General features: G+C 42.2%; 2 protein-coding genes across 2 annotated transcripts; one reads left to right on the top strand and one right to left on the bottom strand.

Moving 5' to 3' along the window:
• Positions 1–4,832: 4,832 nt before the first annotated feature.
• Positions 4,833–5,702, bottom strand: LOC106373404. The gene has a single exon (XM_013813578.1). It carries the CDS (start codon positions 5,700–5,702, stop codon positions 4,833–4,835), a length of 870 nt encoding a protein of 289 aa, XP_013669032.1.
• A 7,716-nt stretch (positions 5,703–13,418) lies between these two features.
• Positions 13,419–18,098, top strand: LOC106373406. Its single transcript, XM_013813581.2, has 2 exons — positions 13,419–13,826; positions 13,917–18,098. Exons 1-2 carry the CDS (start codon positions 13,419–13,421, stop codon positions 18,096–18,098), a joined length of 4,590 nt encoding a protein of 1,529 aa, XP_013669035.2.
• Positions 18,099–19,684: the final 1,586 nt, after the last annotated feature.

The raw sequence follows: 19,684 nt of genomic DNA, 5'->3' as shown, positions 1-19,684 counted from the left end.
ATGGTTGACCTTTCGGTTCTCCTAAGGCTACTTCCTTATCACACAGATCGGTAAGTGAACATTTACCTGTTTCCGGCCCAGTGGTGTAGATCGCTTCCAGTAGCGAAGTGTCGATCGTTTCTTCAATCGAGCGTTGCTCGACGTTTCCGTCGTGTCGTCGATCGATGTTCGCCTGAAACTCATGCTTTTCTTCTAAGGTATTTGTGTCGGCAGGAAAAGAAGAAAATTTTTAAGCAAACTAAGTAACAAAATCTAGACTATATTCTAAACTTAATCTAACAGTAATAAGAAAGAGTCATCGGCAATGGCGCCAAATTTGATATCACTCAAACTATCCTACGGAGTGATTTGTACTCTCTCAAATAAGAGGTTCAGTTGTAATACTTAGGGATCGAATCCACAGGGACTCTAGGATTACACAATAGATTTGTAGTTTTTGAAGTAAAGCTAGATGACTATGATTAAAGCAGTAAATTGGTTGAACAAGATTAGTTGTTTGATTGAAAGGTTTCTTGGGTTGTAAATTATTTAGGAAACAACTAGATTTGGGATAAATCACAGGTGTGCAAGTATGCAAACTTAGTTAAGTTATTAGGAATTGTAAATGATATATTCTCGAACTCAAACTTAAGTATAATCTATTAACTTTCGTTTGTTTAGATTATCTGATGTCTAGATCTAAGATCTCAGTTGTCGCTTGTTGATCTTGAGAAAATTTCGATCGACGATTCTATATGAATGTCGATCGATACACCTATCAGCCCGTCGATCGATACAACTATGGAGTCGTCGATCGACGTTCCTTCTAGCACGCTTTGCGAACAGGTTTGAATAGGTTCTCTAATCTTCTAGACCAACTTCCGTGTGTATCCAGTCAATTAGATCATACTAGTTTAGTTTCAGGCAATTAACCAAGCTTCCACTTGCGCCAGTTAAACCTAAGATCTAATTTTAGGGTGATCAATCCTAGACTTAGCATTAAGAGAAACTAGATGAAGAACTATTTAAAACATCCTAACAACGATTCACATTAGCAATACATCGATCACCCTTTGAAGAACCCTAATCTAACAATAAGACTACTCATACATATTCATAAGAAACATGGTCATGATGGTCTGAATAATACTTAAATGAAATGAGTATGAAAAGTAAACACGACAGAGTAAAGAAACAAGGGAGTTCAAGATCTTCTCTGTTATGGAGTTCAGATCTCTCTCTCCTATCCTAAGCTCTCGAAGCTATCAAGTGTGCCTCTTCTTGAAGTGTGTGACAATGGTGAAAGAAGTTTCAAGAAGGTCTGCCTCTAAAATGATACAAAACCCTAATAAATAGCTTAACATGCGGCCAAAGACTTAAGGTGCAATAATTTGGAGTTTGGGTAAAACTTGTGATTTCCTTAAATGCTGATTCTCGCGGATGGTTCGCCGTCGATCGATGCTGGAAGCGATCTGTCGATCGATGTTTATCTTCAATAATCGATCCGCCTTAGTGATTTCAGCATAACTCTCAAAGAGGTTCCAAAATACCCCAAAACCATCATTTTCCTCAAATGAGTACCTAAACATGTAAAAGCTCTGAAATGACTCCAAATGCACATAAAAGACTCTAAAAACATATATAAATCATGGTGAAAAGTGGGTAAAAATCCATGATATATCAACCATCACGCCATATAGTTTTGTAGAGATGATCGTTGATGGATGTATCAGCATTAAGTTTCGTGGTAGCAGATTTTTAATGTTAGTTTTATATGTTGATGTAATTATGCTGGCTGGAAATACCATAGGCATGTTACATGATGTAAAGTAGTATCTCTCTAAGAACTTTGAAATGAAAGATATTGGTGACGCATCTTATGTGATCGGAATAGAAACCTTTCGAGATATATCACAAGGAATGTTGAATTTTCTAATATATCAGTAAGATCTTAGAGAGATATATAATATATATGAATTGCACCGTAAAGAATCGAAAGAATTCCTTATGCATTATAGACTATATTCTAAAATTAATCTAATGGTAATAAGAAAGAGTCCCCGGCAACGACGCCAAATTTGATATCACTCAAATTACCCTATAATTGAATTACTCTCTCAAATAAGAGGTTCATTTGTAATCCTTAGGGATCTAATCCACATAGATTCTAGGATTACACAATATATTTTTAGTCTTTGAAATAAAGCTAGACAATTATGATTAAAGCAGTAAATTGGTTTTCGAACAAAGTGATTGTTCGATTGAAGGGTTTTAGGTTGTAAACTGATTTGGAAGAGGTTAGACTTGGGATAATTCTCAGGTATGACAAGTATGCAAATGTAATAGAGTTGTTTGTGAATTATAAATTATATGTTCACGAATTCAAACTTAGGTATAATCTATCAACTTCTGTTTATTTCGATTATCTGATGTCTAGATCTAAGATCTCAGCTGTCGCTTGTTGATCTTGAGAAAGTGTCGATCGATGATTCTATGAGAATATCGATCGATACACCTTTCAGTCCATTGATCGATGAAACTATGCAGTTGTCGATCGAAGTTCCTTCTAGAACGCTTTGCGAACATGTTTGAATAGGTTCTCTAATTTTCTAGACCAACTTCCATGTATATCTAGTAAATTAGATCATACTAGTTAGGTTTCATGCACTTAACCAAGTTTCCGCTTGCGCTAGTTAAACCTAAGATCTAGGTTTAGGATGATCAATCCTAGACTTAGCATTAAGAATTAACTAGATGAGGAACTTATCAAAACATCCTAACAACAGTTCATATTAGACATACATAAATCACCCTTTGAAGAACCATAATCTAACAATAAGACTACTCTGACATATTCGTATTCAGATCTCTCTCTCCTCTCCTAAACTCTCCGCGCTATCAAGTATACCTCCTCTTCAACTGTGTGACAATGGTGGAAGAAGTCTCAAGAAGGTCTCTCTAAAATGATACAAAACCCTAATAAATAGCCTAACATGCGGCCATGGGCTTATGGTGCAATAAATTGGAGTTTTGGGTAAAACTTGTGATTTCCTTAAATGATGTTCTCGCGGATGACTCGCCGTCGATCAACATTCGTAGCTCTCTGTCGATTGATGGTAAAAGTGTTCTGTCGACCGATGTTATCTCCAATAATCGATCTGCCTTAGTGATTTTAGCATAACTTTTCAAAAAGGTTCCAAAATGCTCCAAAATCACCATTTCCCTCAAATGAATACCTAAACCTGTAAAAACTCTGAAAAGACTCCAAATGCATATAAAAGACTCTCAAAACATATATAAATCATGGTTGAAAGTGAGTAAAGTACATGACATATCACCTTGCTACTATAGTTATGAAATACTCATTAAGTATTTGACACCTAGGATTAAATTTTAGGCTATGATTTATTAAATATGTTATCATTAAAGTATGTGTACACATTTATGGTTCAAAGATAAACATAGTTGGTTTGAGAATAAAAGTTCTTTCTCATGTAAGGAGAATATAAAGTTAGAATTGGTCTATTATACATGGAAGGAATATGCCTATTACTTGACATACAACCGCCAAGATTCAATCATTTCTAGTTTTAGTAAAAACCAAGTGAACTTGATATAAAAGCGCACAATATAGATATTAGACCATTAAGGTGACACAAAGGTCAAGTAAGAGAATGTAAGAATATTTTGTACTAGGAATTGGCCCGCACTACGGGCGTGTGAGTTTACAATAAAACTATTTTATATTAAATATATTTTAATTTTATAAAATATTTGAAAATTTAATTTATATTAAAAATAGTAAATATTATATGTTTTTATTCTAATATCAAATTTTAAGCTTCGCGCGGGAGGTTATATATATAATTGTTAGTTTGCGATAGGGTTGAGATTGTTGTGTTTTGTGTGATTGTTATTGTTATTGTTGTGCATGGAATGTCATGTGGCTGTGATGTTTTTTTTTCGTTTTTTTTCTTGATTTGGGAAAATGTTGTCTATTACTCCATCTGTTTTATAATAAGTGTTATTTTAGATTTTTTATTTTGTTTAAAATTAGTGTCATTTTACAATTTTAATGCAACTTTTTACATTAAATCTAGTTTTACCCTATTGAATAACCAATAGATTTTTATTTAAATCATTTTCATTTAATTAATTATACATTAAATAAGAATATGTTAGTCTATTATACAGTTTTTTAATTTCCTGTGAAAAATGTCAAAGTGATACTTATAATGAAACGAAAGGAGTAGATGCTTACGTATGTGACGTTGTCTTTGTGTGCTTGACCTGGAGTATGATGTTAATGGTTAATCTGTAGTTATAGGAAACCATAATACACCTTCAAATGAAAAATCATCATAGAAGACATGGAAGCAATTTGAGGTGAAGACATGTTACTTCATCGATCAATGGCTTTTGGATTGTGCAGTTGGGGATTGGCTCGACATTTCCATTATGTTCATGAGATCTTAAGTTTGTTCTTATGGACCGTACCAGCTCTACTTAATAATGTAAATTCTTCTATATCTCTTTGGTTTGTTTTACAAGGTTTTGTTGCAAGTGATATATTTAGGACTGTTGTTTGAACCAGTTCTTGCCATACTTCTACGTCATATTCCTAACCATTCTTCTCTTTGATCGAGCCAAGAGAGCGATGACTGATGCCGATCAAAGTAAGCCACCAAATCGGAATGATTATTTTCATGTAATATTTACGTATATTCTTTTTTTTTTTTAATGAATGTTAAATTTATTCACCAAAAAAGCCTTTTTACATCAAGTGTAGACAATTATAAAATTCATACTACTATTCAACTTTTAAAACCCCAACTCCAGAACAAGACTTTTATCTACACTCTAGTACCAAACCAAAATTGGAGACCATCCACCATGCCTCTCCTTCTCTGCATTTGCAACAAGCTAAGCTTATTCCTTATTACCTTATCCACAAGCTTCTGTAACCTAGCAATGGCCGTAGGCTTTTCACCATGCTTGATCCTGTTTCTCTCCCTCCACAATGCATAAATGGCTGCTTGAAAAGAGTATCTGACACAGAAAGTACTCTTCACTCCCCTAGAGTTATCTGATAAAAGAGTTATGATAGCAGACCAACTGTTCGAATGAGCATTACGTAAGATACCATGAGTGAGCTGCTTCCAACGCTGAGAGGAGTAGTCACATTGGAAGAATAAGTGATCTCTAGTCTCGACAGCATTCTTACATAATACACAAGTTGTGTCAGCACCCAGACTCCACTTAGAAATCCTGTCCATGGTGGCTAGTCTGTTTAACATCGCCAGCCAAGTGATGAAAGAGAACTTTGGCGTCGCATGAGAAAACCAAATACCTTTTGCCCAGGAACATGGACTGTACGCTTCTCTGGTCATCACCCAAGTTTCAGACGTGGAGAAGCTTTCCCTATAGCCAGCTTTCCCTTTCCACTTGATAACATCCTCTACATTATGTTTCAACTTCTCCTTCACCATATTTAGCTCAGCTTCAATTTCATTAAGAGCTACATTTCTGTGCTTCCTTCTTCTCCTAACACACCGAACAGCTTCCTCCAGACTAGCATCTTTTCTCACCCCTGTATCAATCATGCCTCGATCACCCAAGAGATCAAACAACCGCCCCTTATCCGACCATTTATCAAACCAGAAAGAAGTTTGACGACCGTTACCCACCTCCTTATGATAGAAATTTTGTGCCACATCCCTCATCTTTAAAAGCTTTCTCCACATCCAAGATCCAACTTGACTGTTCAATTTTACTTCCCAAAAACTCTTCTTTTTAAGTAAATGGAGCTGAATCCACTTACTCCAGAGCGAGGTTCCCAACATTAACCTCCAAATAAGCTTCAACCCATACACGTTGTTTACCTCTTTCAGACTTCTTATGCCCAAACATCCTTCATTTTTTAGTTTACTGATATCTCTCCATGCTACCTTTGCTCCTGAGGTCTTAAGAGCAGGTCCAGACCAGAGAAAAGAAGCACAAAGCTGTTCTATCTCCTTTATACATTTGCTCGGTAATCTAAAGACCCCAGCCCAAAAATTTACTATGCTCATAAGAACAACATTGATCAATTGAAGTCGTCCAGCATAAGAGAGAAAGCGACAAGTCCAAGTACTGATCCTACTGCGGATTTTTTCTACCAGAGAGACATAGTCGTGCTTACACATTGCTTTAGTCATCAAAGGAAGACCAAGATAGCGAACTGGGAGCTTACCTTCAGCAAAGGGGAAATTTCTCAGAATTCTAATTTTTTCTTCTTCCACAACTCCTGCCATAAACACCGTAGACTTCTCAATGCTAATGTTCAGCCCAGACCTCTTAGTAAACTCCCCAAAAATGGATAACGCCCCTTCTATAGATTTTTTTGAGCCTTCGACAAAGACGATAAGGTCATCAGCGAAGCAGAGATGAGTTAGAGAGAGAGCTTTACACCGAGGGTGAAACTGAAATTTCTTCTCCCTAACAGCTTTGTCAATCTTGAGTGATAGGACATTCATACACAAGACAAAAAGATAGGGGATAGAGAACATCCCTGCCTCAGGCCTCTTGTACTTTGGAAGTAACCCGCCAACTCACCATTTACTTGGACAGAAAATGAGGGAGTGGTAATACAGATCTTGATCCACCTTATAAACTGACCAGGAACTCCCAAAGCTTCCAGAATCTGAAGCACAAAATCCCACTGCACAGAATCAAAAGCTTTCGAGATATCAATCTTCATCACACATCTTGGAGAGACATCTTCTTTATGGTAATCCTTTACCAACTCCGAAGCCAACAGTACATTCTCCAAGAGGAGCCTACCTCTTATAAAATCTGACTGATTCTCTACAACAACCCTCGGAAGAAGCAGCTTAAGTCTATTTCCAAGGATTTTCGACCCCACCTTGTATAGAACATTACAGCATGCTATAGGTCGATAGTTCCTCATCTCCATCGAATCTGCTTTCTTAGGAACCAGCGCCAGAATCGTCGAATTCACCCCTTTAGGAAGGAACCCAAACCGAAAAACAGACTGGACAGCAACTGTAAAATCCTTAGAAATGATCGACCAAGCCAATTTAAAAAATTCACTTGGGTAGCCATCAGGACCAGGGGACTTGTTTGATGGCATAGCAAACAAGACCCTGCGTATCTCTTCTTCTGTTACCTCTTCCACCAGCATATGGCAGTCCTCCTCAGAACATCGGAAATCCAAAATATCTTGCAACTCTTCAGTAGAAGTACCCTCATAAGTATCAGGAGATTGGTTAAGAAACTCTGAAAAGAATCTCTCTGCTTCAGCTTTCACCTCAGACTGTCCTGTAACAATGCTTCCATCTTGACATTTGATCTCTCTGATCCCATTTTGTGCCTGGCGAGAGCTAATAGCGTTGTGGAAAGTCTTATTATTCTGATCCCCTTTATCCAACCAGTGAAGCTTTGCTTTCTGTTGAAGGAACTCCTCTTCTAAGCCTGCCACATAAAGCCACCTTTCATAAGCCTCTGCTTCCTCATGAATTGAGATATTACTTGGTCTAGTAAGAGTAATTTCCTGCTTTTCACACAAGACAGTATGAGCCTCCTTAGCTTTCTTTGTAAGATTTCCCAATTTCTCTCTTCCCAACTCTCTGATAACCGGCTTCAGATTCTTTAGTTTCTTAGAAAACCGATACATGGCAGAAGTAGAGTGAAACAGACTTGGAATAGAATCCCAAAATGCTTTAACCATCGGGAGAAAACTTGGCAGATGTCCTAGCACATTCACGAACTTAAACGGCCTTCTCAACTTCTCTTTAGGCGGGAGAACTTGAACCTTACACCTCATGTGGTCAGAACAGCCTCGTGACTCAAATACTGAGTAAGCATTTGGAAATCGAAGCAATGCCACATCATTTAGAAGAACTCTATCCAACTTCTTACAAATTACTCCATCCTCACGCTTATTACACCAAGTAAAAAGTGGCCCCTGATAACCCATATCCGAAAGATTAAAATGCATCACAATCCTTTGAAACTCTCTCATACCTCTCGGCAGTCTCCCATTACTTTCAAACACTGAACTCTCTGTAGCATCCAATATTTCGTTAAAATCACCAACAATAATCCAAGCCTTGTTGTGAAACAAAGCAGAACTCTGATGATGACAAAGATCCTCCCACAACTCCTTCCTTTCTTCTCCCAAATTCCTCGCATATACACAAATATAAAAGAACTCCTCCTGATCTGGTAACCGAATCGAACAGGTAAGAAACTGATCAGACTTGTATACCGGAGTGACACAGACCTCTTCCTTCCAAATAAACCAAATTCTGCCTCCACTACTATGTTCATAGTTGGTCAAGTGAAACCAATCTTTAAACACCCTCTTTAAGATACCCTCCGCCTTGTTCTCCTTTACTCTAGTCTCCAAAACACACCCAAACTGCATATTATTACTCCTCACCCACTCCTGTACCACAGATTGCTTTAATTTCTTATTGAATCCGCGTACATTCCAAAAGAAACTCGCCATTTTAGTGTTTACGTCGAGAAGACCTTATGCTCTTAACTGGATTTGCCTCCAGAGCCTTAGGTTTCCGACCTCTTATCCCTGCTTTAACCTCCTCTCGAACTTGTTGCTCCACAATAGTATCTTCTAACGAGTCTTCTTCATCTATACCAACATCATTCTGAAGCTTCTCATCAACTAAAATCTCCCCTTCTTCCCCATCATCCATACTTAATATCAAAAATTTAGAAGCAGATATCTGCACCTCCTCGGCATTCCTAGTAGCAGCAGACAATCTACCAACTTTCCCCAGAGATACTAGAGACCATGCGTTTCTTTTACCTCCACTCCCTCCAGTATCTTTATTTACGAAAACTTCATTCTGCATATTTTCCTACAATTGCAGCGGACTTTTGCTACCTGCATTCCTTCCCTCTACCACAACTTCCCCTCTATCAACTTCCCCAGACACATCTTCAACATTGTGAACCTCAACATTTACCTCTTCACTACTACCACCTATCTCAACAGTGCTGTTACCCTCCTTTTCCTTCATATCCTTCACCTTTCGCGAGCAAACTGCTTCACCGTGACCCCATTTATCACAGTTTGTGCATCTTACTGGCAGACCTGGGTAGTAGTATCTCACTGTAAACAGATTACCATCCTTAGAGAAAGTGATTTCTTTCGGAAGAGCCTTAGTTACATCCACTTTCACGAAGACCTTTGCCACATCAAAGTTTGTACAGGCTATGGTTTCAGGATGTAGCTTCACCGGGAAACCGACTGTACTAGTGAAGAAACTGATTCCTTCCCAAGAGTACATATGGAGTGGAACCTTCTCTATATGCACCCACATAGGAACCGCTTCCTCCTTCTGTTTTTCTTCCTCCAATTTCGGTGACCATTTCTGGACAACCATTGGGACACCTGCAATGTTCCACATTCCTCGACGAAGAATCTTTTCTCTAGCTTTCAGACTTGAAACCTTGAATCTCATCGTAGTAGGATTGACTTCATAGACATCCATCCTTGTTGACGGATCACCATACTTCCATATCCTGTTAAGAACCATGTTAACCTTTGCAACATGAGGAGCCAGATCTAGGAATTTGCCAACTACAAAATCATCCCAAAGCGGGGTGGAATTATCCGAAACCTCATCTGGAATCTCAACCGTATGAACTCCATCCTTATGCAGTATCTCCACATCATACTTCCTCAACACTTTCTTTTCCTGAGCCACCTTAACCCACGAAACCTCCTTTGAATCTTTCGATTCGACAGATGTTACCCCTGCTTCCTCAGAACCATTCGCTGACTCAATAACCTTCAATTGATCCACCTCTGAGCCCCTCTCTTGCAGATCCATCCCTGAATCTACCTTACGATCAATCTCAGCTCGCAAAGGAGAGCCAAGAAGGACCGGCGGGATCGCCGAATCCATGGAAATCGAACCCTAGAACCTTCGTCGAGAATCGCCAATATCGCCTAAAAATCGCCTCAGCCCAAAACGGTGCGTTATTTACGTATATTCTCTATGTTCTTAATTTCGATTTGTTACTTATTTTTGGTAAAAGATATGGGAAATATTGGAAGCGTTTGTTACAGGATTACCTGGTATTTATTGATAGTCTGTGTTGTCTTCTCTGCTTTTATTTTGTTAATTCGAACGTTAGTATCATCCGAAGACCGAAGAAAGACGCAAATGATGCGTTCGGACATATTTTTTGCAGACTTAGAAGCTACTTTTACATTTCTTGCTAGGTGTTTCTCTAGATTAAAATATTTAAATTTAGCCCACAGTTTTAGCATTCTTATATGAATAAATTACATTAAATAAGTTCATTATTGATTGTACCTTTTTTCATTCGCATAAAATAAGTTCATCATTCATATATAATACAATTTCATTTATGTATAGTAGCCAACTCTACCTATAATAGTGTCATAAAGATTTGTTTTACAGCATCTACACATCACTTCAGTTCTTACTTTATAAATTAACTTCAAAATAGAATTGAGTTTTACTTTCATGTTTTTTTACTATAACGTAGAATCATGAATCAAAAATTAAAATAATTCTACTTTATATTTTATTATAGAGTTAAAATTAAGTGGAATTACAGAAATTTTTCAAAACAAAGTGGAATATAAATTAGGAATGCTCTCATTTCCTCCGTGTACTAATTATTGAGCTCATTACGTGCCAGGAAGCTCTTGATGTTGGCCGTTCCTCGCACCAGAAAGCATGCTTTGGTAAATGTTTGCTTGGAGCCATAATATTATTTGTATAACTAATGTAACAATCACATTTGTTTGCAGGTGAAACTGTGGGGTTTCCTATTTTCTAAGAAACATGTTTGTTGGAGTTGTTGGTAGTTTTTTTTTAGAAACAATGGAAACTGTGGATAGTCTTGTGCGTGAAAAATTACGTTTTAGCATCTCCATGTGCACGTAGGAGAGGAAGGTTTGCGCTAATAAGTCTTCGGTTTACTAATTGCAGGAACGTTTAAAGCGCGTATTTCAAATCATGAACATAGAAAGATTTGGGGCTGATGACTAAATGGGAATTCTGAAGTTATAATTTTGTAAGATAAAGGTGTCCTCGATGTTGTAAGTCAGGTTGCAAGCATGATTTTTTCTTCAGTGTCAAATAATAGCAATGTTTTGTGCGTGTCTAAATTACTGAAACTTGATTCATAAGTTACGTCCTCACCAAGGCTATTAAATAATCAAAAAAAATTAACAGTACCGGTTTTAAATTAGTCCATGCCCATTTCAAATTATTGAAAATTTAAAAATCAAAAGAAAAAAGTAGTGGTGTTCGGTCGTCGCAATAGTTCGATAAGTAAGGAGCTAAGTCTTCCGGAGCTTTTTTTTCCCGCGGGCTCCTTTATCGGAAATGGTTTCTTCTCAGTATTTATTTAACCTGGAATAGGTTCAGTAGGCGAAGCTCCACTCGCAGAAACAGCTCCTAAAAAGTTCCTGGATGCATCCATCCCTACATTGGCCTCAGGGGTTGCTTACACCAAGGGAGGGCTTTGTTGTCAGAGTTCCAGCTCGAGGCATGTCATCACCTAGGTTGTACACCTGGACATGGATAATTAAAATATCTCAATACTAAATAGAGTGAGGTGAGCTGAGTTGCAGAGAATGTATGAACATACACTTTCCTAAAAGTTGGGTTGTGGTGGACACTCATCGTGGTCAAAGATGTGCTCTCGTGAAGTAAAGTTAAATGCGGACAGTTTTAACTGGAAAGCGTAGGTCCTTCCAACTAAATCCTTGAGGCATTGTGGGAGGGATCTCTCATCTGAGTCTTTAGCACCTGGGTTCTGTTTGCAGATTACATTCTAGCAAGCAATGTCATATTTGGTAAAGAGCCTAATAGATACGAAATTGTAGTGTTTGGGAATGTTACCATTAACTGTGAAACCTCTGCAGCTGTGACATTTTTCATCTTTGTGACAGACCCATTGAAATCCACAAACACAACACATTCAGAAACATCAGAGATAGACATTTGCATACGGAACCTGCATAAGTCACATAATATGAATGATTAGATATGGTTGGTTAAAGGGTGTTGGGGATGGATTTAACCCATCCACAAAGCCCATCGAACAAAAGGCCCAATCCACTGAGCTGGATTGTCATCGGCTCGGAAGCCGATGCTCGAGGCTTCGACTTAACTAAGGAATGCTTTTAGTCGAAGCGGAGAGCAAACAGAGCGCGATCGATCGACTAATCAGCTCAGGGCGAGCATTCCCCTAATCAGGCCCAAAGGGCCGACAAGGCCCAATCAATTAAAAGGAGATTAGGTTAAGACGATCGAACACACTATAAAAGGAGAGGAAAGCAAAGGAGAAAGACATGAACACTTAGCTACACAAACTTGGCGGCGAGATTAGGGTTTATTGTCCGTACAATCATCTCTCTGCTATTTGTACTTTTCCGGTTTAAGCTCTCACGAGCTCCGGCTTGCCATTACTTTCTCCACCTTTGTAACCTCATCTCGAAATCTAATAAACGCCTCTGTTCGACCCATTTTTAGTATTGTTTACTTTATCCGTGACCAAACTCACCTTAAACAATTGGCGCCCACCGTGGGGTAGAACAGACCCAGCGTTTCTAGACCGAAATGACCACCGGAGGTACGAACCCAGATACCTCAGGAGAGGAGCCGGCACTCACACCTCCTCCGCCTCCTCCCCTTCTCTCGTCGGAGTTCATGAGTTCAGTCATAGCTCGACTCGCCCATCAAGAAGAGGTCCAAAAGACGACAAATGACCAGCTCGCCACCATCGTCGCTGCCCTCAGCGCGTCCACCGGCAACTCGCAACCACTCCGTCGTTACCTCTTTAATACAAACCCCCCTACTCCGACAGAAGGGCGAACGACGAACCCAGTTGACCCTACTCTTCAACTCGCAGAGACCCTCGTCGCCGATGCTCGTCCGGCAGCGTCCGACCCATCTACTGTCCGAGAAATCGCCGAGCTTAAGTTAAATTTCCAACAAATGAGCTCGAGGATCCACCAAGCAACGAGCGAAGTACCTGAGATCGACAGCGTCATCGTGTCAACGTCGCGCACTACTTTCACCGAAGAACTGACGGAGGTCAAACTCCGAAAAATGGACAAGTTGCGTCTCCCAGAGTACAAACCGGGGGGAGATCCCGTCGAGCATCTGACAGCTTTCAACATCGCGGTGGCGAGAGCCAGACTTGCTCCCGACGAAAGAGACGCGGGATATTGCCAACTTTTTGTCGAAACACTCAATGAACAAGCCTTAACTTGGTTCTCGGGACTCGAAGAGAACTCGATTAGAAGCTTCAAAGAGCTCTCCTCAGCGTTTCTCAAGACTTACATCATGTTCACCAAACGCGAAGCAGCAGCTTCAACCCTTTAGAACCTCAAGCAAACGAAGGACCAGAGACTTTGTAATTACATGGAACGGTTTAAGTCGGTCGTGTCAAGAATCAACATTCCAGATCACATCGCCGTCGACGCCCTGAGGAAAAATCTTCTCGTAGAATGTAGGTTCGGAGAAGATCTCAATCGATGTCCCACCACATCGTTGCAAGATGCCATTGCTCGTTCCCACAACTTCATTCGTATGGAAGAGGACACTAAAGCCATCATGAGCAAGCACAACTCGGTGAAGCAATCAGCGCCTAAAAACACTGCTACAGCACACGTCGAACCTCGTCCGCATGCTCCAAGTGACAAAAACAACCGTAAGAATGGTCTCCTTTACGTCGTCGACGAAAACGGGAAGAAATGGAACTCCTTTCATCGAGAAGCCGATCCTCTGAGCGAATCCCCCCGAGCAACAGTGACGGACGCGGTCGCCCAGGTCGATTCCGCAGCAGGTTCCTCCCGGACCCCTCCAGGACTTACCAAATCGTGTAAACTCCATGGTGTAAAAGGCCACGACACTTCATAGTGCAAAACACTTTTCGCACAATTCCTCTCCTCGCTCGAAAGCGGCGAAATCAAGATCCCTCCTACGAAGCCCAAAAGCGAGAACAGTTGGAGCAGGAACAAGGATAGGAAAAATCAGCAAAAAAATCAAGGAAAACCGCGTCAAGCCGACCAAAAGCCTAAGGTTGCCGAGCAAACACCACATCAGGACGACGATGGTGACGCCTCAGCTGAGGAAGATCCACCAGCGGTCAGACAAAGGATCGAAGTTATTCGCGCCCAACCGGAGCCCTCATCAGACGAAGAGAGCGATCTCGAGGAAGCTCTCGACCCGTTGGACCTACGTACGCTCCTCAAGTGGAAGATCACGTCGACAAATAACGAGACTACCGGACCTTCCGATCTCCGAGTCGAGCTTAACGCTAAAAGAACCAAGCATGCGCTGAGCCAAGGATCTTCACCAGCATCTACACGCGATAATCCTATCGTCGATTTACGAGATCAGCTTAACGCACGAATCAACGATCTGCGTACAAAGCTGGACCGTAAAAGAGCCGAATCACCAAAGGAAAGCGAGGACCTCCGAGCTCTTCTCATCAAAAAGCAAGCAAGCGTCAGGCCACGGATCAACGTGATTATGGGAGGATCTCCGCCTTGCGGGGATTCAGTACGGGCGGTCAAGGATCACCGTCGAATGGTGGATACTTCGCAGCGTTGGCCACAAAAGCTTCCAACCGATCCCCCAATCTCCTTCTCGACAGAAGACCTCCTCGGAGTAAATTTCCCTCATAACGATCCCCTTCTCGTCGTTTTGGCTATCGATAAATACGATGTTACCAAAGTGCAAATCGATACTGGCAGTTCGGTCGATATCATTTTTCGCGAAACTCTCGTAAAAATGGGAATCAACTTAAAAGACGTGAAACCATCTTCCAGAACTCTCACCGGCTTCAACGGTTCCTCCGAGGTAATCCTGGGGACTATCCGTCTCTCGGTACAAGCAGAGGGAGTAGCTCGGATGGTCAAATTCTCGATAGTCAGCACCAAGGCTCCCTATCACGTGATACTAGGCACCCCATGGTTATACTCTATGCGAGCAATTGCATCCACATACCATCAATGTGTCAAATTCCCTGGAATGGATGGTACGATTAAGACAGTGAGAGGGGATCAACGAGCTGCACGAGATCTCTTAATTGCCACGGTCAAGTTACAACGTTCGCAGTCACTAGTCAACTCGATTTCCCCTCCAATAAGTAAGGTCTGCCCACAAAAGGAAGAAGTGCTCGAAGTCCCGGTCGACGAGTCGGATCCAAGTAAAGTGCTACGAGTAGGCGCCTATCTATCAGACGAGATGCAGCGTACTATCCTAGATTTCCTGAAGCTAAACTTGTCTACCTTTGCTTGGACAATGTCTGACATGCAAGGGATCGACCCGTCCATCACGACTCACGAGTTGAACGTAGATCCGAATATTAAGCCCATCCGACAGAAGAGACGAAAGTTGGGTCTCGAAAGATCCAAAGCAGTCGTCGAGGAAGTCGAGCGCTTACTAAGCGCGGGCTCGATAACGGAAGTCCTTTACCCGGAATGGCTCGCCAACCCAGTGGTCATCAAAAAGAAAAACGGCAAGTGGCGCATGTGCGTCGACTTTACCGACCTCAACAAGACCTGTCCAAAGGATAGCTATCCGCTTCCGAACATCGACAGACTCGTTGAGTCAACTGCCGGCAATGAAATGCTCACGTTTATGGACGCTTTCTCGGGATACAACCAGATTATGATGCATCCGGATGATCGAGAGAAGACGTCGTTCATAACCGATCGAGGAACCTACTGCTACAGAGTGATGCCTTTCGGGCTGAAGAATGCCGGAGCGACGTACCAGCGACTTGTCAACCGTATGTTTGCTAAACAGCTTGGTACAACAATGGAAGTCTACATCGATGATATGCTCGTCAAATCAATCCGAGCAGACGACCACCTAACGCACTTACGGGAGTGTTTTGACATCCTAAACACGTACAAAATGAAGTTAAACCCAGCCAAGTGCACTTTTGGCGTGTCGTCCGGAGAATTCCTTGGCTACATAGTGACACAGCGGGGAATTGAAGCAAACCCGAAGCAAATATCAGCCGTCCTCGACCTACCCAGTCCGAGAAACAGCCGAGAAGTCCAACGACTAACCGGCCGAATCGCAGCACTCAATCGTTTTATCTCCCGGTCCACCGACAAATGTCTCCCCTTCTACGATCTCCTCCGAGGAAATAAGAAATTCATCTGGGACGATAAGTGCGAAGAGGCTTTTAATCAGCTCAAGCACTACTTGACGACGTCTCCGATCTTGGCAAAGCCAGACATAGGCGACGTTTTATCTCTCTACATTGCGGTTTCGTCTGCCACAGTCAGCAGTGTACTAATCAAGGAGGACCGAGGAGAACAACGACCCGTTTTCTACATGAGTATAAGGATGACCGGACCAGAAACCCGGTACCCGACACTTGAGAAGATGGCCTTGGCCGTCGTCGAATCAGCGAGGAAACTTCGTCCCTATTTTCAGTCACACTCGGTAGAAGTTCTTACCGACCAGCCGCTCCGAACTGTTTTGCAAAACACGAACAGAGCTGGCCGTCTTACCAAGTGGGCGATTGAACTCGGAGAGCTCGACATCACTTACAAATGTAGAACAGCCGCTAAGGCTCAAGTCCTCGCCAATTTCCTCGTGGAGTTATCTCCGGAACTTGCCCAAGATTTAGAAACCTCAGATTCAACCTGGATCCTTCATGTCGACGGTTCCTCGACAAACAAAGGTTCAGGAGCAGGAGTTCAACTTCAATCACCAACGGGAGAACTCATTCGACAATCGTTCAGCTTTGGTTTCCCGGCATCAAACAACGAGGCGGAATACGAATCGCTCATCGCCGGCCTTCGTCTTGCGAAAGCAGTCAAAGCTAAGCGACTCAGTGCGTACTGCGATTCACAGCTCGTTGCCAGTCAGTTCAGTGGTGACTATGATGCGCGCAATGATAGAATGGACGCTTACGTCCGAGTCGTACAATCGTTAGCTAAAGAGTTCGAATTCTTCAAACTCACAAAGGTTCCTCGCAGAGAGAATATATGTGCCGATGCATTGGCAGCACTCGGAAGCAAGCTCCGCGATCAAGTCAAAAGGACTATTCCGATCCATCGAATCGAGAAACCGAGCCTCGACATCTTAACGGAGGCAGCTAACTTCATCTCTACGGAATCCAAAACAACGCCCCTATCTCCGACCAATGACGACTCCGAAATGACAGACCAAGATCGGTTGGTACCAGACTGGAGAACTGAGTTCATCCAGTATCTCATTAACGGCACGCTTCCAACTGACAAGTGGGCTGCGAGACGACTAAAGAGACGCAGCGCGCACTATGTCATCATGGAAGAAGAACTCCACCGGATAACAGCTAGCAAGGTCCTCCTCAAGTGCATCTTTGGCGAGCAAACGCAGTTAGTGATGGCCGAGACTCATGAAGCAGCAGGTGGCAACCATTCCGGAGGCCGAGCACTAGCCTTAAAAATTCGAAACTTAGGATTCTTTTGGCCAACCATGAACACGGATTGCGAAGCGTATGCTCGACGATGCGACAAATGCCAAAGACATGCTCCGAGCATTCATAGCCCAACTGAGCTACTGCGAACTTCCGCGGCTCCGTATCCATTTATGCGATGGGGAATGGATATCATCGGACCAATGCCGAATTCCTTCCAACGCCGCTTCGTGCTGGTACTAACTGATTATTTCACCAAGTGGATTGAAGCAGAAGCCTTCGCACAGGTTACAGAGAAGGAAGTCCGCAGCTTTGTTTGGAAAAACATTATTTGTCATCACGGTCTACCGTACGAGATCGTGACGGACAATGAAACACAGTTTATGTCTGGAAATTTCAAAGATTTCTGTAGCAAGTGGAACATCCGACTAATCCCCTTAACTCTGAGGTACCCTCAAGGAAACGGACAAGCAGAATCCTCAAATAAGATTATCATCGACGGAATCAAGAAGCGCCTTGATCTCAAGAAGGGATACTGGGCCGACGAACTCGACGGCGTCCTCTGGTCGCATCGGACGACTCCTCGAGGAGCAACAAAATCTACTCCTTTCTCTCTCGCTTACGGGATGGAGGCAATGGCTCCGGCTGAGGTCAACGTAACAAGTCTCCGCTGATCCAAGATGCCTCAGCACGTTGAGCTTAACCAAGAGATGCTGCTAGATGCCCTCGATGAACTAGAGGAGAAACGCGACCAAGCCCTCCTTCGGATCCAGAATTACCAAAATCAAATCGAGAGCTACTATAACAAGAAGGTCCGCTCGCGCCCTCTTGAGCTCGGTGATCTGTTCATGAGAAAAGTCTTCGAAAACACAAAAGAACCCAATGCCGGAAAGCTCGGCGCGAATTGGGAAGGACCATATAAGATCACTCGAGTCGTCAAACCAGGAGTATACCGACTCGAGACTTCCCGCGGAGAGGCAATCCCACGAGCTTGGAACTCCATGCATCTTCGTCGTTTCTACTCATAAAATGAGTAAACTTGCAAGAACGAGTAAATGATCTACATCACCTTTTACTCGTTCAAAAAAAAAAAAAAACGAGTAGATGCACCCTAGGGTCACTTCTACTCGTCCAAGTAAATGACTACCAAGTCACTTTTACTTGAACTAAAACGAACTACGAAAGGCTTGATCCTCCTCGGAGGTACGTAGGCATCCCCTCTACGGGGTCCAGCCCTAACAAAACAAACAAAAAAAATCCTTTTTACTTATCCCATTTTTCCCTCGAGCAAAATAACGAGAGTTAAAAAAAATCCGAGCAAACGATGCTAGCCCCTTAGCTCGAAAGCGGCGCACGAGCACTCGCCCCAATCAATCGAACGTATCCTGATCAGATATCGAACGAAGGGAAAAACAGAGTCACCGATGCTTCTCGCATTGACCAATTCACGAGCGAAATTTCCAGATCTTATCACAAATCGAAGAATAATGAGTTGGTCGACCAAATTTCTCTCGATTACTGTGTAGCATCCGGATACCTTTTCCTCGGAAACTTATTAAAATTCTTGTCTTAATTTTACCCGACTAATCGTAAACAAGATTGGTGGGGTTAAGTTATCGAGCAACGAATTACTTCAAAATTAGTTAAGTCATTTGTGCTCGTTCGCAATGCACTTAGGGTGAAAATACTTGATAAAAATACAAAGTCTTAACGAAAAAAGGGAACTATTCCAGTACCGAACAACAAGACCTATCAAGGTCGATTATACAATACAAAACAGAAATTCAAGGGCTTACACGAGCCTAGAAAAAAATAAAAAAGAAACAGAAAGCTACAACAAACAGCGGGTCTTCATCCGTCAATGACCGGGGGATCTTTGCTCACCGCACCATCTTTCTCTCCGGGACCCGAGATACGACCAAAAGTTAGGACCGGTGGGTCCTCGTTCACCGTGGAAACGCCTTCCGGACGACCCGCAGAAACGCCGTCTTCCTTCCCAAGCTCTTCAGAAGAAGACGTCGAAGAACTTAGATTTTTCGACGCCTTCGCAGGAGAATCAGTCAGGACAATGGTAGGCACAGCTCCATCCTTCGGAATGACCGCATCTATCGACGTTTGCTTCGTGCGATCGGCATCCTGATCAGCGCGCTGGGTGGAAGATCCAGCGGTTTGGGCGTTTTCCTTCATCTGATCTTCGGAAGGTGGATCTCGATTAGCGCGGGGAGTTCGGAGAGCAATAGCGGCTTCAGAGTCGATTAAA

The sequence above is a fragment of the Brassica napus genome, chromosome C5 (assembly GCF_020379485.1).
Source record: "Brassica napus cultivar Da-Ae chromosome C5, Da-Ae, whole genome shotgun sequence".
NCBI lineage: Eukaryota > Viridiplantae > Streptophyta > Magnoliopsida > Brassicales > Brassicaceae > Brassica > Brassica napus.
The sequence above is the reverse complement of the archived record's forward strand: the minus strand, read 5'-3'. Positions and strand labels throughout refer to the sequence as shown.